We start from the raw sequence: 26,043 nt of genomic DNA on the forward strand, positions 1-26,043 counted from the left end.
CAGAGGAGTTAGATTAGGGCCCCAAATGTGTAAGTAATGTAACCTCTGTGCTCCACCTGCATGCACCAGAAAGACTGGGTCTCAAAGCCCAGTCCCGTGCCCTTCTCTGGGCCCTTTGCTCAGACACAGCCATGGGCATTTCACAGAGGGTTCCCTTAAAGCAGTGGTTCTCAACCTTCCTAATGCCATGACTCTTTAATACAGTTCCTCATGTTGTGGTGACCCCCAACCATAAAATTATTTTCATTGCTACTTCATAACTATAATTTTGCTACTATTATGAATCGTAATGTAAATATCTGATATGCATGATGTATTTAGGCGACCCCTATGAAAGGGTTGTTCAACCCCTAAAGGGATCATGACCCACGGGTTGAGAACCGCTGCCTTAAAGACTCTGTTAGTCTGCCCTGCAGAAGTACCAAGGAACTAGGAGGCCAGCCTCCTGCCTGGCCAACTGCCTACAGAGCTGGGCCACATCTCTGGCCTTCTCTGAATCTCCCATTATGAAGTTCAACAACCTCTGTGGCCCTCACTTCCCAGGCTGCCCATGAGTCATAATAACTAGCTATACAGCCAAGTCCCTTAATCTTCTGAGTCATCCAACAACAGCAGGGGCCTCTTACCACTGAAGGAGTCTACTCAAGCAGGTTGTGCTCTCCAAATAGTAGAAGGGGCTGCCTACACAGTGGGCCCTCTGGTTGACCACCTGGGTTCAAACTGTATTCTGCCCTCACCAATGCTTAAGGACTTAGTTTGCTCATCTGTAAAATGGAAATGACGGCATCCACTTAGCGCCCCATGGTGGTATTGCAAAGATAGCATGAGATTGCACCTATAAAGCTCTCAGTCTGGCATACTGAAAGCAGCCCATGAGTTGTAGCAACTACTATTGCATTCATTGGCCTTAAATTGAAATGACTGAGAAGACATCCAGCTTCTCCATTGGATCAAGCGTTCCTAGAAGGCAGAGGTCATGTTTCCCAAATATTTTTGTACTTCCTGGTCCCAAATACAAGCCTTCTTCATGGGAATTGTACAAAAAATGTTTATGAACCAGGTAAATATATCCTAAGAAAATAAAGAATGGAGGTAGACATTCAGCAATAAGAGTGTTTCTCATCTTGCTGTTTATAACAGCAAAAACAAAAGAAAAAGCAGCCAGAATATCCACTACTTATAGGGGATTGCTTACACATTTTTAAGAGACAGCCATTTAAAGGAATGCTACAGACCCAGTAAAAAGCATGTTGAAAAGGGTTGGCAAACATTTTCTGTCAAGTGCCAGACAGTAAGTAGTTTAGGTTTTATAGGCCAATCTCTGTCTCACTACTTGACTCTGCCAATGAAGTATACAAACTAACAGACTACAGTATTGCCCCTGGAATCCAAGCACCCCAGAACTCAAACAACTTGGAATTCAAACAAAAAATCTGAGCAATGGGTGGCACCTGTGGCTCAAAGGGATAGGGCGCCAGTCCCATATGCCAGAGGTAGCAGGTTCAAACCCAGCCCCGGCCAAAAACCACCAAAAAAAAAAAAAAAAAAAAAAAAAAAAAAATGGGCGGCGCCTGTGGCTCAGTGAGTAGGGCGCTGGCCCCATATGCCGAGGGTGGCGGGTTCAAGCCCAGCCCCGGCCAAACTGCAACAAAAAACTAGCCGGGCGTTGTGGCGGGCGCCTGTAGTCCCAGCTGCTCGGGAGGCTGAGGCAAGAGAATCGCGTAAGCCCAAGAGTTAGAGGTTGCTGTGAGCCGTGTGACGCCACGGCACTCTACCCGAGGGCGGTACAGTGAGACTCTGTCTCTACAAAAAAAAAAAAAAAAAAAAAAAAAAAAAATCTGAGCAAATTTTGCCCAAAATCCGAATAATGCTCTGGAATGCAAATGCCCAGCACACTGTTTGTGTGTCCCGTGCATATGCCTCCCCAGGGCTCCGGCCACCCATATGCTTTGTCATTCAGTTCCTTGTGGGAAGCTGTAGTGAAAGCATCTCATGTAATTTTTGCTTCAAATTTTATGTTTTTGTGTCTTTTTAAAAAAATATAATAACGACTAAGTATATTTGCCATGGGTCCTAACAAGCGTAGTGAGGAAAGAATAAAGGGAAAGCTTTTAGAGATACAATTGAAGTTAAGAAAGATCTTAATGTTAAGCATGAAAGGGGTACACATATGGCTGATCTCGCTACTATGTTCAAGATGTCTACATCCACTATACAATTTTGAAAAAGAAGCTATCAGAGCAGCTAAAGTGGCAAAAGGGGTTACAATGCTGACCTCTAGGAGAATGAAAAGTATGGAAGAAAAGGAAAAACTCTTCTTAGTTTGGATTAATGAAAAACAGCTGACTGGGGATGTGATTTCTGAGATAGTAATCTATGAGAAAGCCAAGGTCTTCTGCCATGATTTAGTGAAGGACATACCTGATACTAGCACTCAAAAGGACTCTAAAGCCAGTAGGGGGTGGTTGGAGAAGTTAAAGAAAAGGACTGGCTCAAGGAGTAGGGTGCCAGCCCCATATTCCGGGGGTGGCGGGTTTAAGCCTGGCCTCGGCCAATACTGCAAAAAAAAAAAAATAAATAAGAAAAGGACTGGGATCCATAGTGTTGTTATGCACAGAGAAGCTGCCAGTTATAATTAGGAAGAAGCAGCAAAGTTTATAAACAAGTTTAAGGAGTTTGTGAACAGTGAGGGATATGTTTAGAACCACAAAATAGACCTAATTTTTAGGGTTTTTTATTTTTAATTTATTAATTTACATTTTTAATCACATATTATTTGTTAATATTTTACCTTAAAATCCAGTGTATTTACTGTTAAAGTCATTTTGAAAATTCAAGTTTGGAGTACCCAGGTACAGATTAATCCAGTTTCTATTATTTTAAAGGAGGAAAAATTGTCTTGGAACGCAAACGATTTGGAACTTGAACAGGATTCTGGAACAGATTAAGTTGGGATTCCAAAGTATCACTGTATAAATAAACCAATGATCTCAGCTGCATCCCAATAAAACTTTATTCGCAGATGCTAAAAGCTAAATGTCACAAGTGACAACATAGTATTCCTCTTTGGAGTTTTTCAACCCTTCTAAACATTTAGAAACCATTCTTTGCTCCCAAGCCACACAAAAATAGGCAGTGGGGACATAGTTTAGTTACATTACAATATGCTCTGCATGGCTCAAGTCTATGAAACATATCTGCAACCCCCCCCCCAAAAAAAGGGTTGTAAGAATATACAACCGTTAACAAAACTCATACGGGATGGAATTGGTTCTTCCTTTTTGGTTATCTACAATTTTCTGAATTTTTAATAACAGACTTAGCATCGCTTTGGTAATTTTTTTTTAAGTGCGATAAAATGAAGATTAAAAAAAAAAAAGAAAAAAACCAAGTAGGTGGAGCTAAGAAGCATGAGGCACAAACATGCCTACACCAACCTGCCCAGAAAATGACCCCAATACGACGCCCACTCAAGTGGCTCCCACAACCTTCAGCTTTCCAGAGGCTAAAGAGAGGAAGTGGGGACAAGGGTGGCCCCCGCCAAACCATCAATCTTGAGGCACCTGAGTGCTTCGCAGAGCCCTTCTCCAAGCACTGCCAAGTCCAGCTTCCCCTTCTCCGGCCAAGGCCAGCTAGTGTTTTCAAGTCAGGCTCCATCTCCCCAGCCGCCCAAGTTAAGCCTGCATTTCTTTGGGTGGGAGTGCGGAAGAAAGGGATGCTAAGAGACACACAGCTCGATTTTGGGGTGGGGGAGGGAGAACTACGTAAGTTTGTTAAAACGAAGTTAATAAAATCGTAAGCTTACTTACTTTATTTTTCGATCAGAGAAATAGACCTTGCACTTGGCAGGACTCATGTTGACCACCCTGCTGGCGGATCCCACTTGGCTCCCGCAGAGGTGAAGAGCACGCGCCCCTAATCCCCCGAAACAGACCCAGGCCGGGGCCCGGGGCCCAGTCCCCAGCTGGACAACAAGGTCCTAACCGGGAGCTGTCCTAGAGCGCCTTGGGCGGGGTTCCGCAGCTGCCGCCAGGCGCCTCACTAGGCGCTGCGCTTGCTCCATCCCGAAGTGCACCCTGCACGCAAGTGCGGGGTAGGGGTGGGTGGCCCACGGCCTGCCCAGCCCCCGCCTCGCCCCGCCCCCATAGGACCCGCCTCTCCGTGGGTCCCGCCCCCAGGTTTGCCAATCGCGTCCGCTGACCTTGGGAACCAGCTGAGAGAGGAGGGAGATGGCTAAGGAACCCTCTCTTCTGCTTTCCTTTTCAGCTGCCCCGACTGGAGTAGAGTTCTATACCCCTAAGTATTGACAGCGACTGATACGCTTGAATAAACACATGGTAGGGAAGTGTTGGAAAATAGAACACAGGAGGGAGTCAGAGGCCACCACTGTGCCTGTTTTAAATTTTTAAAAAGGTCCGCCCCTCATTGTCAAGTCCACTCTCGGCTTCCAAGTTCCTGATTTTGCTTTTGACCTCCACTTCCACGGAGAGGTTTGCTCCACCCCTCCCCAGTGAGTTCCCTGCGCGCACATTGAATCCCCTAGATTCCCCACTAAAGCAAGACCCCAGCTACCACTGTGATTCTAAATAAACTCTTGATAAGACTAACGTTTCCTGAGTGCTCCTTGGTACATTTGTCTTGGTACATTTGTTTAATCCTCACAGCAATCTTACTATTTTTATTCCCATAATGCAGATAAAGGATTCTACGGCCCAGATGGGCTTATTTACCTAACGTGCCAAAGGCAGGGACTTGAACCAAGACAAACTGATTCCAGTTAGAAGGAATGAATAAATGCTTCTCCAAGTAATTTTATAATAAATGTAAAAGATCCAGAACCCTGCCTAGAAAATACCTCAACACTACTAAACATAACTATGTTCATAGCAAACAAGCAAAAAATAATGTAAATATTGGTAAATAAATTCCCTTCAAAAGGCACCGGCAGGCAAACACCTGTAGGGGACGCCAACGACTTGGCTACAAAGTGAACGGTACCTGCCCCCACCAACGCCGGCGGCGTAAGCAACCTGCCTGGGGGCGTGGTTGGCTGCTGTGCTCTAAATATACAGTAAATAATATTTGGACAAAAATGTTTAAATGTTTAAAAAAATGAACAAAATTCTCAGTTCAGAGTTTCTAGGAAGTTCTTCAGGCCTTGTCTTCATCTTATCTCCGAAGGAAATCTACATTAAGCCAATTTTTTTTTTTTAAGTTTCAAACCAAAACCAAAAAGTATACATCATCCAAATGACTCAAATCTAAATGTAACCACCTCAAATTAAGGAAAAGCAATGAGAATCAAGAAATGAAGACGGCCAGGCAGGGTGGCTCATGCCTGTAATTCTAGCACTGGGAGGCCAAGGCAGGTGTATTGCCTGAGCTCAGGGGTTGGAGACCAACCTGAGCCAGAGTAAGACCCCTGTCTCTAAAAATAGCTGGACGTTGTGGCCAGGGTCTGTAGTCCTGGCTACTCAGGAGGCTGAGGCAACAGAAGCACTTGAGTCCAAGAGTTTGAGGTTGCTGTGAGCTATGACACTACAGCAGTCTACCCAGGGGGACAAAGTGAGACCCTGTCTCAAAAGAATTTAAAAAAGAAAAGAAAGAAATAAAAAAGAAATGAAGACATTTCAAAACAACCCACCCTACCCAAAGTCAGTTAGGATCATGCAGAATAGAACTACTCACTAATGTCCTTGTTCATTGGTCTAGATTTTTATTCTCTATTGCGACCCCCCCCCCCACACACACACACACTCCTTGAACACTGTGTGGATATTTTAACTTCTCTGCTGACACAGCCAGAGGGACACCAGAGTCCCAAGAAAGGGATCTCACTTAGATGGGTGGCTCTGTGTTTCATCAGAGTAATTGTGACTTGGATTTTTCTTTGCCTCCATCATTAGGGAATAGAAGATGGGAAGTAACAAATAATGGACACACCTTCCCACAACAGCACCTTTATACAAACACCAATAAATAGTTGTACGTTTGAAACAGTTTAAATGTGGCTATAGTTGCCATCTTCTGGTTTAATCACTTCCTTTCAGACTTATCAGAGGCTAAATTTAACTTGCTGTTTGTTACTACAAAGGGAAAACCCAAGACAATGACTATACACATAAAAAAATCAACAGGAAAATGTACATGTAGATGACCAGCAGCATTGTGGAAAGACTCTGGAGTAAGTGACCTTGGATTTGTCTTTACCTTCTAGCATGACCTTAAACCAACTCTTTCTCTTCACTTTTTCAACTACAAAATCATTCTGATGTAATTACCTTTATCAAAAGAATAGCAAAATGAAATAATCCCTTTCAATATGGGATGGGGAAATTTTACATGAAGTATAGGGCAAAAGGGAATGATTTCTCTAAAGCAGAGTCAGTGATGCTTAGGGAGGAGGGGAACGTGGGCATTGCTAGTTGCTCTGTACCCTGTACTTCTCCCCACTCCCAAGCCTCAATATCCACTCCACAAACAAAACAACTCAAAGACAGGGATCCTCTTTCTCTCAAGCTCCCAGAACACATTTTAGGAGCTAAAGAGATTTGAAAATGGGGTTTCTGCCAGCCCCTTCCCAAATCAATAAATACGTAAATTTAAACATTATAGGAAAGATCTTTATACGTCTCTGATTCCAGACAACTATAGACAACTTACAGTTTCCTGACCTGCTCACTACTCAGAGCCCAGGAAAGGAGGTGCAGATGGGGAGGAGGAACAGGAAGATGCTGGGAGCCTGCATGAGCAGCCCACCCAGGGTGCTGTCTGGGAAAGGGCAGGAGATGCCAAGTCCCTGATGTCAGTTTGCTTTCCTGGTGTTTCTTCTCCTGCCTTCACCCGCAGTGCTCCCTCCCACACGCCCAGACCCCACAGAACCTCATTTGTCTTCTAGGACCCGAGATCTGTGCTGCTAAACTTCTCTTACCTCAACGATCCCAACATGGACCTGAGCATTGGCAGGGAGGAAAGATCTGGAACCAGTGTGCAGCTTTGGACTTTATCCTTTTATCAGGGACACTTCACCTGCCTTTTCAATCCTCTTCCTCCTCTGTGGATATAGGTTGCTACACCTTGGGAACGGGCATGACTGCAGGTGAGAACTTTGGTAGGAGACCACTTAAGTGACGGCACCTGAACCACCTGTGGGCTATGCTCTCCTCACACCTGCTTCCAACAAGTGCTCAACAATTTTCTGAGATAGGCATTAATATTACCCAACTTCAATGGAACAGGAAATTGTAGCTCAGAGAGGTAACAAGATTATGACACTTAGATCTAATAGTAATGAGTACCCTCTGAATACTGCTTTAAATGCTGCGCTCAGAGCAACTCAGTTAAATTAGAACCTAACCCCCTGAGGGAGGTGAACACAATGACCTCATGTTAGGGAGACACTGAGGCATAGAAAGTCACACAACTTAGCCCCGAGTCACATGACAGCTAAGTGGAGGAGTCACATGCCAGTCTCCAGGAATTGGCTTCCAGCATGTGTGCTCAAAACTCCCTACAAATGATGGGAAATGCTGGGGCCACCCTGAGGGCTCAGCAACAGGCTGCAGTAAGTGCTCCTGAGCCAAACCTTGGCTTCTCTACTGGACCATTTTATCCCTTAAGGTATCCTTTTTCTCGCCCAGACTCCAGACCATCTGCGGTGATTTACCAAGGAGAAAAAAGTCCTAAATTAACAAACTTCTCCCCCATTTTCTAGCTCCTCGCTTCCCCCTGCCTCCCAGGCTCCTTCACGCACAAGGGAACAAAGCCACCTTCTGTTAGAGACACGAAGGACCTCAGAGCATCCAGTCCAGCCCTCAAGTAGGTGATGCCCCCCACGCTCACACATGTAAGGAGGAGTTTGGAGGTGGCCCTCCTGGAGCCCCAACCTCTAACCCCCCTGGGAGAGGGTTAGGCAGCAATTTCACGCTAGCAGTTTGCAGACCAATGTCTGATCCATGTCTGCCAAGGGTCTGGGTTCGAATGGTGCCCTGGACCTATGATTATCTTGCTGGACATAGGTTGCTACACTTTCCAAGTGTAAGTCTGGGGCTCATCTTCTTACCAAGGAAGTGATATGATTTGTTCACTCTTTCCCCCAATATTTTTATACTGTTCTATGATTAGACAGTGTCCAAATGTGTTACAAAAATGACAATTACAGAAGTTAGAAAATGCAGAAGAAAATGTAAATCCACCACCTAAAAACAACGATTGTTCACTATTTAGACATACTCCTCACAGTGTCACCAGACACACACACATTTATTAACCACATTTATTAATGAGAAGCATTGTTTTGTGCTTACTCTAAGTTCAGGGACTACTCTAAGTGTGTTACACACACACCACAACCTCCATAACCCCTAATGTGAAATTCCCAGGGACTATGTGCATTGGAATTTGGGGATTTTTCTTAAGGATGGTAAAGATTTATGTTCCACATTATCACACTCATATTTCAACAGTAAATGCACAACTAGTCATACAAAATGGGATAAATAGTGACTACAAGTAACTTTGCATCAATTTAGGACAGGTTTTGCTGCTAAACTTCAACTCCCGGCCAATTTAAGAACTTCAGTGCATATAAGTTTTAGGACTCCAGCTGAAACCTGAGCAATTCTGAACCCTTTCAGTCCACACAGGCATCCTATAGGATGGTACTGTTATAAAACACACTAGGGGGAGAGGTGGCTTTGAACTTGAGTATCAGACCCCAGACCCACTGTGTACTAACCACACTGCTGCTTGTTCAACAAAATGAGATCATATTGAACTGCTGAGACTTTTTTTTTTTAATTTTTTTTTTTTGGTTGTTGCAGTTTGGCTGGGGCCAGTTCGAGCCTCCTTTGAGCCACAGACGCCAGCCCTGAGACTCTTTTGTAATCTTCATTTCCTAGTATACGAGCATTTCCTAGTATTCCTAGTCAATTTTGCCACATCATGTAATGCTCTCATCAGCTCCATTTCTAAGTCCAAGGAAAGGTCAAGCCCCAACCCCTGCCCTGAGATAAGCCCCAAAAGGAGGAGATGGGAGGAGAGACACGAACAGTACAAAGTCATTGGATCTATATTCTTAGCCAGCCCTTATCTAGTGCAGAAAAGGAAAGGGTGAATTTGCATAACCATTTTAAAGACAAAAGGAAAATTTTAAACCAGAGTTTAACTCTATAACTAGATTATGAAGACAAAAATAGGGCAGTGCCTGTGGCTCAGTGAGTAGGGCACTGGCCCCATATACCGAGGGTGGCAGGTTTGAACCCGGCTTCAGCCAAACTGCAACAAAAAAAAAAATAGCTGGGCATTGTGGCGGACATCTGTAGTCCCAGCTACTTGGGAGGCTGAGGCAAGAGAATCGCCTAAGCCCTGGGCGGCGCCTGTGGCTCAGTGAGTAGGGCGCCGGCCCCATATGCCGAGGGTGGCGGGTTCAAACCCAGCCCCGGCCAAACTGCAACCAAAAAATAGCCGGGCGTTGTGGCGCGCGCCTGTAGTCCCGGCTGCTCGGGAGGCTGAGGCAAGAGAATCTCTTAAGCCCAAGAATTAGAGGTTGCTGTGAGCCGTGTGACGCCACGGCACTCTACCGGAGGGCGGTACAGTGAGACTCTGTCTCTACAAAAAAAAAAAAAAAAAAAGAATCACCTAAGCCCAAGAGCTGGAGGTTGCTGTGAGCTGTGACGCCACATCAACCTACCGAGGGTGACAAAGTGAGACTATATGTCCTGCTGCAAAGATACCAAACACCCATTCATCTGTTCATTCACCCATTCCCACCCTCCTTCATCAAGTGTTTCGCATGTCCCCAAAATGCAGAATTCTGCCTTTGGCAAGCTATGTCACTTACTTCCCTCAAGCACACATATTTGGTACATATTTTTTCAAACTCTACAATGAACCAGCCCTAGGCTAGGCAGTGTGGACAATCAGAGCATGCTGCAGATATGGCCCTGGCTTCACCGGGCTTACTGTTCTGTGCAGGGAGTCTGCTAACAACCCAGTGGAGAAGTTAGGAAATAAAAGACATGATCTTGAGGAGCAATGAAAATACTGTGAAGACAATAAGTCAGAGGGATTGCTAAAGACATTGGGCATGGGGGAAATACTTCAAAGTTTGGAGAAGGACACGGAAAACCCTTGGAGGAAATGACTTTAATGGGCAAAGAGGTGGGAGTGGAGACAGGAGCAACTACAACAGAATCTGCAGGGCTCAGTGGGAGCCCCTTGTTGAAAAAATTGTTAAGGATTTCAAGCTGCTAACAGCAAAGCATCGAACTAGCATGAGGTCCCTTCTAAGCCCAAGACACAGCTATGAAGTGGTGTGGGAAGTCTGGGGTGGGGCATAGGGAGAAAAAGAACATTCCAGTTCAAAGGGGGCAGCAAGTGCAAAGGTCCAGAATGGGAACAGGATTGTGAAAAGTCCTGGGGTGGTGAAGACACTGCAGGAAGAAGGCCCCTTTGAAGGCTGCTTCAAAAAGAGCTTCCTCCCAAACCATAGGCTTACACACAAGCATTTTCCATCCAGGCCTCCCCAGATTTCCAGTGAGTGGCCTGGCAGGAAGAGGCCAATGTGGGAGGTGGCCTTCTGGGGTAAAGCAGAGGGGCTCCTTCTCTGAGGAGGAAGCCACAGAAAGCTGGGCAGATCCACAAACATAAGCCACTGCTTTACTGTGGTTTCCGCATGACTGCGGAGCCTTGGAATAAGGACCCGAGGCTTATTCTCCCAGGCCTTAGTCTTCCATCTTGGAAAGGGAGAAAGGGTTGGATCAGCACTGGAAGGGTGAGACCAAGACCTTAGTCCTTGCTCCTGTTTGGCACCTCACTTTCTTGCCCAGGCTGCAGTACGGTAGCATGGTCGCAGCTCACTGCAACCTCTAATTCCTGGGCTCAAGCAATCCTCCTGCCTCAGCCTCCTGAATAGTAGGGACTACAGGCACCTGCCACCACAACTGGCTAACTTTTTATTTTATTTATTTATTTTTGAGACAGAGTCTTACTTTGTCACTGTTGGTAGAGTGCTGTGGCATCATAGCTCACAGCAATCCTCTTCCCTCAGACTCCTGAGTAGCTGGGATTACAGGAGCCTGCCACAACACCCAGCTTTTTTTGTTTGTTTTTTTAGAGATAGGGTCTTGCTCTTGCTCAGGCTGGTCTTGAACTCCTGAGCTCAAACAATCCAGCTGCCTTGGCCTCCCAGAATGCTAAGATTACAGGTCTGGGCCACTGCACCTGGCATAATTTTTTAAAAAGTAATTTCAGAATGTAATCTTGCCATGTTGCCCAAGCCTGGTCTCAAACTCCTGGCCTCAAGTCCTCCTCGCTTCTCAGCCTCCCAAAGTGCTGGGATTACAGGCATGAGCCACCACTCCTGGCCATAACTGGGACTCTTGTTCACCACACTGCCTTTCTTGAGTCAGGCTTCATTTCCTCAACCCTCCATCAGGTTGTGGGTAATTCCCTGGCCAGCCTACCCACACTGCTGTCAAATGTATGGGAGCTATGGTTTTAGGCTGAGCTCCTGTACCAGGTCCAGCAGACCAGACCAAAATGGATCATCATGCCAAGTGTCACATAATCAAACTGAACTTTGAAACTGACCAGTTTCCCAAAAGAACAGGAGATTCACAGCAACTAATCAGGAGTCCAGTTTACCTAAGCTGGTTTGATAAGGCTGTCACCTCTATTTTAACCTTGCAAGGAAAGTCACTTTGAAATTATGGACCAGCTCTTCGTCCCCCGTTTCTGCTTCTGTCAGCCCGGTTCTGTCTATAAAGCCAGGCCCCTCTGCTCAGCTCACTGGAACAGCCACTCTGTTTTACAGAATGAGGTATTGCTCTATTCTAGAATCATAAATGAAAACCAATTAGATCTTTAAACAGCTGGGCGCAGCTTGGCGCCTGTAGCTCAGTGGCTAGGGCGCCAGACACATACACAGGAGCTGGCAGGTTCGAACCCAGCCTGGGCCTGTCAAACAAAAATAACTACAACTAAAAAAATAGCCGGGCATTGTGGCAGGCGCCAGTAGTCCCAGCTACTTGGGAGGCTGAGGCAAGAGAATTGCTTAAGCCCAAGAGTTTGAGGTTACTGTGAACTGTGACACCACAGCACTCTACCCAGGGCAACATAGTGAGACTCTGTCTCCAAAAAAATAAAAATTAAAAATAAATAAATAAACAGCCGGGCACAGTGGCTCACACCTGTAATCCTAGCACTCTGGAGGCCAAGGCAGGTGAATTGCCTGAGCTGACGGGTTTCAGACCAGCCCTAGCAAGAGCAAGACCCCATCTCTAAAAACAGCCAGACATTGTGGCAGGTGCCTGGAGTCCCAGCTACTTGGGAGCCTAAAGCAAGAGAATTGCTTGAGCCCAAGAGTTTGAGGTTGCTCCCATGGCACTCTACCCAGGGAGACTCTGTCTCAAAAAGAAAAAAAAAAAAAAAAAGATCTTAAACAATTTGGTTGTGATTTTTGTCTTTTAACACCACCCTCTATGGCCCACACCCCAAAGGTGCTTGAGTGTTGACCTGTGGATTTCAGGAAAAAGGCATTACCATGTTGTATAGGGGAAAAGCCCAGCAGTTGCCCCCTAAATTCTACAGATAAGGAATTGGAGGCTCAGAGAGGAGAAGGGAATTACCCAGGGTCACATAGGACATCAGTCCTCCCTGTGATAACCCTACAATGTCCATCCCTACATTTGGTGCCTATTTTTTATGAAAACAAAAATCCCTCTGTCCTTTGCTAGGACAAGGCAAAGATAAAATATTTACCTATATATATAAAAAAAGATTTACCTATAATGGTAGATATTGATGCAATGGAGACACAAGGGCAGTCACTATTTTGTCTTCATTTCCCCTATGAAAGATAGTTAAGCATCTTTTGCCTTTATAAATGTACCAGCTCAGAAAATCCATGGTTTAAGTCGTCTCAAAAAATGGTAAGTTGGACAATGGTAGGTATATAACCATTTGTAACCTACCATTTATGGATGCTTTATTTTCTTACTAAGTACCTTAGAAATATTAGTGCATTTAATCCTTACAACTTTCTGGGAATCTAAGACTCAGGAAAGAATAACAATAATATTAATGCTATTATTTTGTCAAGTCAGATTTGATAAGTTCTTAATTAGCACCAGTGGCAATGATTCACACAGTTGGGTGCCTTCTTACTCATTAGGTGTGGATCTGCACTGTCTAATACAATAACTGCCAACTACATGAGGCTATGTAAGTTTGTTTTTTTGTTTTTTGGGGGTGTTTTTGAGACAGTGTCACTTTGTTGCCCTCAGTAGAGTGCTATGGCATCACAGCTCACAGCAACCTCTAACTCTTGGGCTTAAGCAATTCTCTTGCCTCAGCCTACCAAGTACTTGGGTCTATAGGCGCCCACCACAACTCTCAGCTATATTTAGAAACAAGGTCTTGCTCTTGCTCAGGCTGGTCTTGAACTCATGAGCTTCGCAATACACCTGCCTCGGCCTCCCAGAGTGCTAGGATTTCAGTTTTAAATTAACTAAAATTTACATTCAAAACTCAAGTCTGAGTTGGTTACTGTGGCTCACACCTGTAACTTTGAAAGCTGAGGTAGAAGGATCACTTGAGCCCAGCAGTTCGAGTTTGCAGTGAGCTATAATCCCACTACTACACTCCAGCCTGGGTCACAGAGTCTCCAGCTTCCCCCCTGGGTAGAGTGCAATGGCATCACAGCTCACAGCAACCTCCAACTCTTGGGCTTAAGCGATTCTCTTGTTTTAGCCTCCCAAGTAGCTGGGACTATAGGCAAGATCCTGTCTCTTAAAAAAATAAATAAAACAAAACTCAGTTCCACAGCTCAGTTGTCACATGTGACTAGTGGTTTACATATTAGGCGGTGCATCTAGAACATTCCATTCTAGAACATTCTATCCTAGCAGAACATTCCATTGAACCCCTCTGGTCTAGCTTGAAAGTTGCCTGTTCTGAGAGCTCCTCCCTGCCTTGATCATAGACGTTCTCCTTGGGTATCCCCACTTTACCCTGTTTCCTTCCTGATGTTGGACATACTTGAAAACCATACTAATTTGTTTACCTGTTTATTTGTACATTTCTCATCTCCCTGCTAGGATGTAGGCTCTTTACAGATCTCTGTAGGCAACCAGATCTATCGTTTCCTACTGGAGCTATTGTGGTAAAAGTATCTCTTCATTCCTCCCACTTACTTGGATCTCCCCCATCAGAGACTCACTTCTCACATGACCTCTGATAGTTCTTCTCTGGGTAAACGTATAGGCTTAATAAACTGCTTTCCTCTAGTGAGGCAGTTCACAACTTGTGGGTCACAACTCACAGGAACTGTATTAAAGGGCCGCAGCATTAGGAAGGTGAGAACCACTGCTCGAGTGCCTGCTGCAATTACCACATTGAAGGAAAGAAAGGAGTTTGGAGGGGAAAGAATGTTGGAGCTGAGCCTGTCGACAGAGCACACTGTGACACAGAAAGAGCATGGACTTTGTAGTCCAACAGACTTGGCCTTGAAACTTGGCATTGTTGCTTCCTAGCTGTGAGTCTTGGGGAAGAAACATCACCTAGATAAGCTTCAGTTTTCTCATCTATAAAATGGGGATCCATCACTCAGCCTTGTTATAAGGGATAAATGGAAAATGTATACAAACAATTTATAGAAGGAGAGTGGAGCAGCTCTGGGTAAATTCAAGTGCGAGGTGACAGGGGTGCTAGTGGGCAAAGGAAGGCCCAAGAAAGGAGCTGGAGGACTCTACTGCTTACTGGTACCTACCGTGTACCAAACTTCCACAGTGGTTCTCAACCTGTGGGTCTTGACCCCTTTTAACTATATTAAAGATTTGCGGCATTAGGAAGGTTGAGAACCACTGCTCTAGAACCTTACAAACATTATCATGCCTAATCCTTTCCATGTTTTACAGATGGGGGATTCAGGCTGGAAGAGAAGAAGGGCTATGTCCAATGTCACGTAGCTGGAGGTGTTGAACTCAACTCCTTCAGACTCCAAAGACTGTGTTCTTTATACCACCCTTTGAAACTTTCTCTTTCTTTGCCCTTTCTGAAATCTCAAAATAGTCTCCTGAAGATTGTTAGTATAGGGAATACTTTTCTTTTTTCTCTATTTTCTAGCAGTCAGGATTAAAATTCAGCTCACTGCTATCATGGTATAAAACATGAATTCATCCAGATTCTTTTCATTTTGGTAGAGAGAGTATAGGAGATGCTTAAAAGAGTAGCCAATAAAACTCTAGCCCCAAGGGATAAAAACAGAGTGTAAGGAAAGAATAATGAGAGCAGAGGTTCCCTCTAGCTGGTGAAGTTATGGTTGGTGGTCTTTTTCTTCTCTCTGCTCTCCCATATTTCCCAATTTTCTACCTAGAACTGCTGTTTTCCATTTATAATTTGGGGGTAGAGGAGGAGAAGGTAGATAACATCACCAATTAAAAACAACCAAAGCCACTGGCTGCACCCCCTAGGATAGTCCCACCTATTATGAACCTGTAGTATTCATTTCCAACAAACAGATTGATGGAGACAGAGTATTTGAGTTTCTGCTTTTTAGGCATCATGGGGGAAGGATTGTTTTTTAATCATTAGTTACCTGCTGATTGAATGAATGTCTCTTTGGGAGGGAAGGAGGACCATCATCACTAGTGGCCCTTGCCACTCTGGGCTCATTTTAGCTTAAATTATAACTAGATACTCACAAGGTCATCTTTCTGAAGTAGCCTGAGATCTTCTAACATGACAACTTCCTGACATGGGGTCCCATATACAGAGGATACCCATATTTTTTTCTTTTTGAGAACAGAGTCTTACTTTGGCACCCTGGGTAAAGTGCCATGCCATCATAACTCACAGCAACCTCAAACTCCTGGGCTCAGGTGATTCTCTTGCCTCAGCTTCCTGAGTAGCTGGGACTACAGGCATCCACTACAACACCTGGATGTTCTTGGAGATGGGTTTTACTCTTGCTCAGTCTGGCCTCAAACTCCTGAGCTCAAACAACCCACCCACTTTGGCCTCCCAGAGTGCTAGGATTACAGGCATGAGCCACAGAGCCCAGCCAGGCTGCCTACATTTTAAGAGAAAAAAAACTGTGCTATTTCTGCCTGTCACGGTGACACTAGTATTCATTTGATTAACACCATCTTTTGACCCAATGTCCTATCACACATTACTATTGTAATTCAATTCAACTTCAAAAAGTAACACATAGATAACATCTCTTAAAGTGTGTATTAATTTTTTGGCACCTCTGGTACATATGAGGTTTGACAATTAAGTTCAAAACTCAACCCAGGAAAAAGTGCTACATACCTCACTGCTGAATATCACTACAGTCACTGTATGGTATTCCCCCTGGGAAGGACCGTACGCTCCCCTATGCGCCAGTGCCAGCACCTAGTCCACCCTTCAAAGCCATTTTGAAACTCTTTCTGGGATGGCCATCAGAGCTGTCATCATATAAAGCTCTGACAATTAAGTTTGCAATCTTGCCACTGTGTGCTTAATATTGGCAGCACTGTGCAAAGGGTTCATAACCTTGGTATGTGAGCATCTCACTGCTGTGTCTTGTTAAGTAGTATTCATTATTATTGCTGTATACTTTTGTGCGCCATTTGACAATAGCTCTGATGGTCATTCCAGAAAGAGAGTTCCAAAATTGCTTTGAAGGGTGGACTAGGTGCCGGCTTTGGTGCACAGCTTCCCAAGGGGAGTACTTCAAAGGTGATTGGAGTGATATTCAGTATGTAGTACTTTTTCTAGGATGAGTTCACAAACTTTATTGTCAAATCTCGTATATATGTGTATCTATAACAATACACACACACACACATTTGTTATTTTGTATATTGTATCTTTTTGTATATTGTATCTCTTGTAATTGAAGAAGTGAAACATAGTGAATATTACAATTTAAATACAGTTTTTCCTTTCTTGAGATGTATATACACTGGTCAGGCGTGGTGGCTCGTGCCTATAATCCCAACACTCTGGGAGGCCGAGGTGAGTGGATTGCTTGAGCTCTGGAGTTCAAGACCAGCCTGAGCAAGAGCGAGACCCCGTCTCTACTAAAAATAGAAAAACTGAGGCAAAACGATCACTTGAGCCCTCAAGTTTGAGGTTGCTGTGAGCTATGACACCACGGCAGTCTACTCAGGGTGCCAGAGTGAGACTGTCTCAAAAAAAAAAGTGTATATGTTTTTTGGCACCTTCTGTGTGTCTGTACACACACATATACAATAGACGGTCAATTATTTTGAAAAGAAGGAAAGAAAGAGGAAAGGCTCATGTCTTCTGCTTTTTCACATGGTCTTCCTTGAAGTGTTGGCAACAGCAGATGGCTCAAATGAGCAGAAAAGGAGATGGGAAGGGGGCAGATCCCACCCTAACTCTGTGGCCCTTGGTTACAAGGAGAAAGTGCACATTACCTCATTGTGGGGATGCGGGTGTCAGGTTCACCAGTGGTCAGAGGCACCTCCAGGGTCACTGTCCCTAGGCTGGCCCGGCTGCCCTTCCGGGAGGACTCACGAAATAAGCCAGTACCAGGGTCCTCGTCGGAGGAGTAGTCATCAAATGAGCCCAGGATGAAGTTGGTCATCAGCTGCTTCTTGATGTTCGCCTGCTTCTTGTCTTCTTTGGAGGGGGATTGAGCTCGCTGGCCCTGAGACTGGGGTGGGCAGGACAGGCCATTGGTATTTGGGGCCTCCAGGCCTTCACTCTCTGCCCCATTGGATTGGAGTCCTGGGGAAGGTGATGCATCATTGGAAGAAAGGGGGTTTCTTGGAGGCTTCTGGTGTGAAGGTGGCAGGGAGTTTCTCCGCTGACGGGCATCTTTGGGGCCTTTGCGGGAGACTGCCTCTGCCTGCCGGGGAGACTTGGGCAGAGAGCTGCTGTCACCATTCCTCTGCAGTGGCTCCCCAAAGCTGCCTGAAGCTGGGAAGGGCTCCTGGCTCTGGGTGGAGCTCGCTTCTGATTTACTCTTAGTGACTGGCTTAGAGTCTGTCATTTTCCTCCAGATTCTTAACCAGGAAAAGGTCAGGCAGGAGAAAATCAGACAAGATACACAAAGAAGTAAGACCATTCAGAAAGTCTGTAAGGAGAAAAAAGAGAGGCATTTTAGGGTCAACATAATCCAGTTATTTCTCCCCTAAAGGAGTGAGTGGGGCGAGAGGCAGTTGGGGTTCTGTGTGTTTTCAAAAAGCAAGGGCTGGAGAATGGAAACGAGATCCTCCTCCTCGCTCTACCCCTGGTCTTGGACATTTCTTTTGCTCCTCTGGATCTCAGTTTTCTATCTCTAATTTAGGTGTGCTCACACATGCTCAGCATAAATCATAAACATGCGTGGGCAAGAGAACTAAATGAGCTGATGCACGTGGAGGAGGGCTTTGTTCCAGCACTATCCCTCATAATGTCCAAACATAGAAACAAGGCTAGGCACCAGGGCTGTAATCCCAGCACTTTGGGAGACCAAGGTGGGTGGATTGCCTGAGCTCAGGAGTTGGAGACCAGCCTGAACAAGAACAAGACCCATTTCTACTAAAAATAGAAAAACTAGCCAGGTGTTGTAGTGGGTACCTGTAGTCCCAGCTACTTGGGAGGCTGAGGCAAAAAGATCACTCGAGCCCAGGAGTTTGAGGTTGCTGTGAGCTATCATACCACAGGACTCTACCCAGGGCAACAGAGTGAGACTGTCTCAAACAACAACAACAACAAAAACACGCAAACAGCCCAACTATTCATTCATTAACTGACCAATGGACAAACAGAATGTGGTCTATCCATACAGTAGAATGTTAGCCACAAAAGGAATGAAGAATGAATATACGCTATGATGAGGATGAACCTTAGCAAAATTTTGCTAAGTTATAGAAGCCACTCATGAAAGGTCACGTGTTATATGATTTCATGTACATAATATGTCCAGGGTAGGCAAATCTCTAGAGACAGAAAACAGATTAGTGGTAGCCTGGAGCTAGCAAGAGGAGGGTAATGGCTAAAGGGTGCAGGGTTTCTGTTTGGGGTGATAACAATGTTCTAGAACTTATTGAGGTGAAAGTTTCACAACTCTGTGAATATACTAAAAAACACTGACTTGCATTTTGTGAGAGTGGATTGTACAGTGTGTGAATATACCTCAATAAAGCCATTTTTTAAAAGAATTAACTAAATTCTACTTTATCAATATATGGGGACACAATTCATAATCACAAAGATGTGGAAACAACCCAAGTGCCCATCAATGCATGGATGGCTTGATAAACTGTGGTATATGTATATACCACATGGAACACTACTCAGCCATAAAAAAGATGGAGACTTTACATTGTTTGTATTTACCTGGATGGAGTTGGACAACATTCTCCTTAGTAAAATGTCTCAAGAATGGAAAAGCAATCCTGCAATCCCATTACTAGGCATCTACCCAGAAGAAAAAATATCATTTTATCATAAGGACATTTGCACTAGACTGTCTATTGCAGCTCAATTTACAATTGCCAAATGTGGAAACAACATAAATGCCCACCAACCCAGGAATGGATTAACAAGCTATGGTACATCTACACCATGGAATAGTATTACATCTTTTGTATTAACCTGGATAGAGTTGGAACACATTCTTCTCAGTAAAGTATCACAAGAACGGAGAAGCAAAAATCCAATATATTCAATTCTAATATGAAGCTAGAAGACAATCTAATATATACCCACATAAGTGAAAAACTCAAATCAATTCATGGTAGGAGGGCAGGGAAATGAGGGAGGGGGAGGAGGATGAGGGTGGGCGGTTACAGTGTACGGCACAGCTCTTGGGGGCAGGACATAACTATAAGAGGGACTTTATCTAACAAATGTGAACAGTGTAACCTAATTCTTTGTACCCTCAATGAACATGAAACAATCAGAAAAAATAAAGAAAAAAATGGAAAAGCAACCATCCCATGTACTCCATACTAATTTGAAACTAGTAAGTGAACAACTATAGACCCACATGAGAGAAAGACACAATTAAAAGCAAGAAGGGTGGAGGGGGTTCGATAAGATCTCAGCTACCAGGTACTATGTAGGAGTATATGGCACACTTCCTGGGTGAAGGACTCAACTACAACTTGGACTTGACTTTACAAACTCCAACCATGTAGTCTAACCTTATGTACCTTCATATTAATCAAAAATAAAATAAATAAATAAATACAAAAGGATTGTTGCTTCTGCCTTCATGATCATTATTATAGTAGTATCATGGTCATTATCATGGCCCTGGGGGATAGAAGGGCACCCTGCCTTACAGGACCTGCATACCTAGCCTGGGGTATGCTTCCAACTTGAATAGATACTCTACAAGACCAGCTCTAGAACAGTGTCTGGTATGCAGTGAGAGCTTAACAAATGTTTGTTCAATGAGTGAATTTGGATAGGCTGATTTTGAACCCATACCTCTTTCTGGCAATCACACCAACCCTGCCCTATTGATGAGTATTTGAAGGAAATACTGTTTAAAAAATGGGGCCTGATCATGTTGAGATTTCTGAACCAAATTTGCCACCATTATATGCTAAAAGCATTACAAAACCAGGACCCCCAAAATTCAAGCAGATCGATTTAGTTTCTAAAAGGCTTTTTTCTTTTTAAATTTCAGCACATGGTTCTTAAGGGAAAAGGAGAAGTTCTCAAGATTTCCCAGAACTACCTGATCCAAGTACGTTCTGCACACTTCTGGCAACAGAACTTGCTGGTATATTGGCAAGGGTGTTTTCTAGGTAATATACAGGGTCAGAAGGCTATTTCTTTTTTAAGATCATTAAGTTTCTTTTCAAAGAAAAATCAAAGGTGGTTCAACGTCCATGTAACACAGTACAAAACAAAGAAAGTACCTAAAATTGATAACACTTGAGTTACTGCTGAAAAAAGTGCAGCATCCAAGCAAAACTGTGGCATAATGGTTGGCATTTATGAGCCCTGAGAAGACATTCTTTACATTGATTCCCATTGGAAAGCCCATCCATTATGCAAGTTTTGCATTACATAAGCTCTTTGGCAACTGCTCAGGAACTTCTGGCTAGATAAATGGACGGCTGATTGGGACCATGAATACAATGATAGGTAGGTGGTGTTGGAGAGAGGAGGTGGGTGGCTGGGCCGATAGGCAAGGGGGCTAGATAGACGTGGCAGGTGATAATGGATGGAAGCTCCAATGAAAGGAACGCACAGCCCATTCCCCAGTCTGGCCTCACTCTGCAAATTAAGATCTGCTGTTAGTCCAATGAATCTAGTTACCCAAACCTTCCTTGCTAGGATTATCTTTACCTGCATGAAAAACCTCAAGGTATTCTTCTTTTCTTTTCAGAGTAGTGACCTGGGACCCAAAGGTCACTATAGGAGAACTTTTCCCAAATGAAACAAATATGGGGGAACTTTTTGAGAAAGTTACCAAAGAAACTCTCTGGGCCCCAGTTTCCTCGCCTATAAAATGGGATATTAGGCCAGGTATGGTGGCTCATGCCTGTGATCCTAGCCCTCTAAGAGGCTGGAGTAGGTGGGTCCCTCGAGCTCAGAAGCTCAAGACCAGCCTGAGCAAGAACAAGACCGCGCCTCCACTAAAAATAGAAAAATTAACTAGGCATCATGGTGGGCACCTGTAGTCCCAGCTACTCTGAAGGCTGAGGCAGCAGGATTGCTTGAGCCCAGGAGTCTGAGGTTGCTGCAAAGTATGACACCACGGGATTCTACCTGGGCAGGGGAAGAAATGGGGATACTAATTCTTGCCCCATTACAGCATCTCCGCACCCCTAAGCCATCAAGTTTGCTGGGTACCTTCAAGCTTTCAAGATGCCTAACCTTTACCCTCCCTCCAAGCCTCAGAACAAGTCGGTGGGTGTTGTTATTGTCATTATTTTACTTCCATTTTATAGTTCGATAAACTGGTTCAGAGAGAAGCTTAGTAACTTCTTGCTCAAATCAGGGCCCAGCACCCACACCTCTGTGCTGCCACCAACACCGTAGATATAAATGAACTCCGGAAGGCAGCAAGTGGTACAAAGAGCATATAAATATGATCCTAAAAGCTGACAGAGCCAGGCACAGGGGTTCGTGCCTGTAATCCTAGTACTTTGGGAGGCCAAGGTGTGTGGATTGCCTAATCTTATGAATTTGAAACGGGCCTGAGCAAGAGTGAGACCCCACCTCTAAAAATAGCTGGGCATTGTGGCGGGCACCTATAGTCCCAGCTACTTGGGAGGCTGAGGCAAGAGAATTGCTTAAGCCCAAGAGTTTGAGGTTGCTGTGAGCTATGACACTACGGCACTCTACGGAGGGCAACAAAGTGACACTCTGTCTCAAAAAAAAAAAAAAAAAAAATAGCTGACAGAGACCTGGCTGTGCCTTTTTAAGCAGGAGCCTCAGATGGACACGTAAACTAACGCTGCCAGACAGGGGCAGTGGTCTAGAGTGAGCACTGACTGTGTGGCAGGAAAGGCCAGGTGAAACTCTCTGGCTGTATCATGACAGGCTATTGCCCTTCACTGAAATAACCCAGCTGACTTAAAAACCAGATGCCAGCCAAAGCTAATTTTAATTTTTTGCAAACTGAACCCAAGCAACAGCTGCCTAGTGCCAGAGTGACCCTGGGCCCCCCCAGCACACACACACATACAATGAAGTCAGGAAACAGTTCAGTCTCAATAAATGCTGGCCTTTGGCCAGACAAGGGCAGAAAAGGGATGAGGACCAGGAGCTTGTTTCCCAGTCCCCACCATAGCAGACATATCCTTATACCGGGCAAGGCCTTTGAAGGAAAAAAGGGACTGAATGATAGCATCCAGCAATCCCCATTCCCAATTTTGATTTTTCCTCCCACCAAGAATAACCCCTGAGTACCTGTTGGCACTTACCGTCACAGGGGACATGGCCACCAGCTCCATTCTGGTGTGAGTCTGACAGGCGCCTGTAGGGTGACTAAGGGAACCCTGCCCATAGAGTGTCACCTTTCAGCAGGAGGCTGGTGGCATGCATCAGCCCACAGGGGAGGGGCTTGGACCAGCCAGTGCTCTGACACCATTAGTTTTTTCCCAAGCTGCCTGTGTAGCATGCCCTTACATGCACTTGCAAATTTAAGCCATTTGTGAAGGTCCTCACTCAGTGAACGCTTGACCTTCAGCTTAGTGCTTAAGAAGGTGTCCACCTACGCTCTCAGAGCTTGCTGGGCCTCTGGGCCACTCCTTCTGACTTGCCACATTTGTGTCCTTAACCCTACTTCAAAGCTCATGCAATCACCCCCTTGCCCAACTCTGGATCCCTGGAGTAGGTTTAAATGCTCCTAAAACACAATGAGCAGACAGGGAGACAGAGAGACAGGACCCAGATAGCTTCTGCTCCTGCGTGCTCATCTGCCAGGCACCTGCCCAGAGGGGAGGGTGGGGTCAGCACAACTTGAGTTTGACCATATTGGGTACCATGGAAAGAAGTGGTTAAGGACTCTCCAGTTGGCAGGCAGGCAGTGCAACTTCCTTTGCAAATTCTGAGATAATTAAACTTCTAGGGGCCAAGAGTGGCTGCCAAAGTGTGAGAAGCTGACCACTGGCTACTTTGACTTGGCCTGCAGGGCTGCGGGTGTCACAGCTCAGGGTATTTCCAAAAACCACCTGCTCCAACCTGCAGCCTAATGTGGGGATCTTGTGGATCATTAAGTTGAGTGTCCTTGTTTTACAGATGAGCAAACAGTGGCCTAGAGGTCACATGAAAATAGGCCAAGGTCCGCCTGTGGTCCTTCTATACTGAGGCATGACTGGCAGCAAAAGTTCAGCGGGCACCTTGCTTGGTCCTGTTGAAACTAACCTGGGATCAGATCTCAGTTCTGCCACTCACAAGCTGGGTGAGTTTTGTGCAAGTTAAATGACCTTTCTGAACCTCATCAGCAAAATGAGGATAAGGGTGGTATTTACCAGAGTTCAATCTAACTGCACAGTGCCAAGTGCAGTTAGGCTCTCTATGTCATCACATACACCCCGAGGGCCTCGGGCAGGGCCACAGCTGTGGAATATTCTGCCACTGATGAATCTCAGATAAACAACATCCCCTCTACAAACCCCCATCTAGAGAAGAGGGAAAAGTCCCAGCCACACCCACCTCATAGGATTACTGTGAGACCCATTTAGTCACTCTGCCAAACACAGCCTTCCCCTTCTTGAAGTGCCAGATGGAGAGAACAAATCAGGTGGTTAAGGGTGTTGTCTTGGCGGCTTACCCTGGGAGCAGCTTCCTCCACCAATGGACAGAAAGAGACTTGCATTTGGTACATGAGCACGCATCTGTCTGTCCTGGTCAGTTGTCCAGGGCTACCTGCTAAGGATGGTCCAGCTAACCCACATCAGGGACAGCTTACTTGGCTTCCAGCTACGAGCTGCTTGTGGGGACGTACCACAGTGGCAAGGCTTTTTCTAGAGAGAAGTCTGTAGGCCTTCAGCAGTCTGGACCGGGCTGAATTCACATCTCATCTGTCCCCTGATCCGGTGGAGATGCGCTCAAGGACTTTGTGTAAGTTTGGGGAGCCAAGGGGAACATTTTTAGGTAATTCTAGGAGATTTTTTATTTTTATTTATTTATTTATTATTATTTTTAAATCTTTTCAAAGAACCAATTTTCTGCTTTATTAGTCTTCTGCATTATTCTTTCATTCTCACTTTCCTTTGAGATTTTTTTTTTTTTTGTAGAGACAGAGTCTCACTTTATGGCCCTCGGTAGAGTGCCGTGGCCTCACACAGCTCACAGCAACCTCCAACTCCTGGGCTTAAGCGATTCTCTTGCCTCAGCCTCCCGAGTAGCTGGGACTACAGGTGCCCGCCACAACGCCTGGCTATTTTTTGGTTGCAGTTTGGCCAGGGCCGGGTTTGAACCCGCCACCCTCGGTATATGGGGCTGGCGCCTTACTGACTGAGCCACAGGCACCGCCCTCCTTTGAGATTTTTTAAAAATACCAATACAGGGGTTGATGAAGGGGAAGAAAAGAAATGTTAGGGAGCATCATAGGAAAAGGGAAGTGACTCCTACTAAGTCACGTGTTTTTCTGTGTCAGCATTTACTGAGCATGTGGGCTCTGCCTGCCACTGTGCTAAGAGCTTTACATGCAGGGGCTCATCTACTAGAACAGGGACCACCGCCTGCTCCCCTTTACAGCTGAAGACACTCAGCTACTCCCTAACGTCACCTTCAAGGACTCAGGTGGCCTCACTTTGGAGCTTGGGTCCATAATCCTCTCTTGCTCTACGTGCACAAATTCCCTCCTTAGGAAAGACCCTGGGTCAGGAGAAACTGCTTGGTTTCTTAGAATTGTGGGCTTTTAAAGAAAATCTCTGTGTCCATTCTTAAGGAATTTAAAATGTAGCAAAGAAATAAGCAAATAACATTTATTTGTCAATTAAAAAATAAATTGGGCCAGGCACAATGGCTTACACTTATGATACTAGCACTCTGGGAGACTGAGGTGGATAGATTGTGTGAGCTCAGGAGTTCAAGACCAGCCTGAGCAAGCACAAAACTCCCATCTTGGGCAGCACCTGTGGCTCAGTGAGTAGGGCGCCAGCCCCATAGACTGAGGGTGGCGGGTTCAAACCCAGCCACAGATAAACTGCAACAAAAAATAGCTGAGCGTTATGGCAGGCGCCTGTAGTCCCAGCTACTCAGGGAGACTGAGGCAAGAGAATCACCTAAACCCAAGAGCTGGAGGTTGCTGTGAGCTGTGACGTCACAGCACTTTACTGAAGGGCAACAAAGTGAGACTCTGTCTCTAAAAAAAGACTCCCATCTCTACTAAAAATAGAAAAAACTAGCTAGGAGTGGTGGCAGGCGTCTGTATTCTCAGCTACTCAGGAGGCTGAGGCAAGAGGATCACTGAAGCCCAAGAGTTTGAGGTTGCAGTGAGCTATGACTATGGCACTCTACCCAGAGTGACAGAGAGTCCTTATTTTTTTCCTCAAAAAAAGTAAATAAAAATTAAAAAGTAAAATCAAAAGAATAAATTAATTGAAATAGAAAAAACAAGAGCCC

General features: G+C 45.1%; 1 protein-coding gene across 3 annotated transcripts in view; it reads right to left on the reverse strand.

The window, feature by feature from the left end:
• Window positions 1-26,043, reverse strand: part of ACACB (acetyl-CoA carboxylase beta) — a 140,968-nt gene that overhangs the window by 104,830 nt on the left and 10,095 nt on the right. The window contains exons 1-2 of one of the 3 annotated variants that reach the window (XM_053588580.1): window positions 22,893-23,008; window positions 17,433-18,094 (exon numbers count right to left, since the gene is read on the reverse strand). In XM_053588580.1, coding sequence (XP_053444555.1) covers window positions 17,433-18,085 — 653 coding nt within the window. In that variant the 5' untranslated portion in view covers window positions 18,086-18,094; window positions 22,893-23,008. Of the gene's footprint in view, window positions 1-3,809; window positions 4,075-17,432; window positions 18,095-22,892; window positions 23,009-26,043 lie in introns of those variants that run through there. The other 2 variants (XM_053588579.1, XM_053588581.1) reach the window with 2 other exon arrangements.

This window comes from Nycticebus coucang, chromosome 4, assembly GCF_027406575.1.
Source record: "Nycticebus coucang isolate mNycCou1 chromosome 4, mNycCou1.pri, whole genome shotgun sequence".
NCBI lineage: Eukaryota > Metazoa > Chordata > Mammalia > Primates > Lorisidae > Nycticebus > Nycticebus coucang.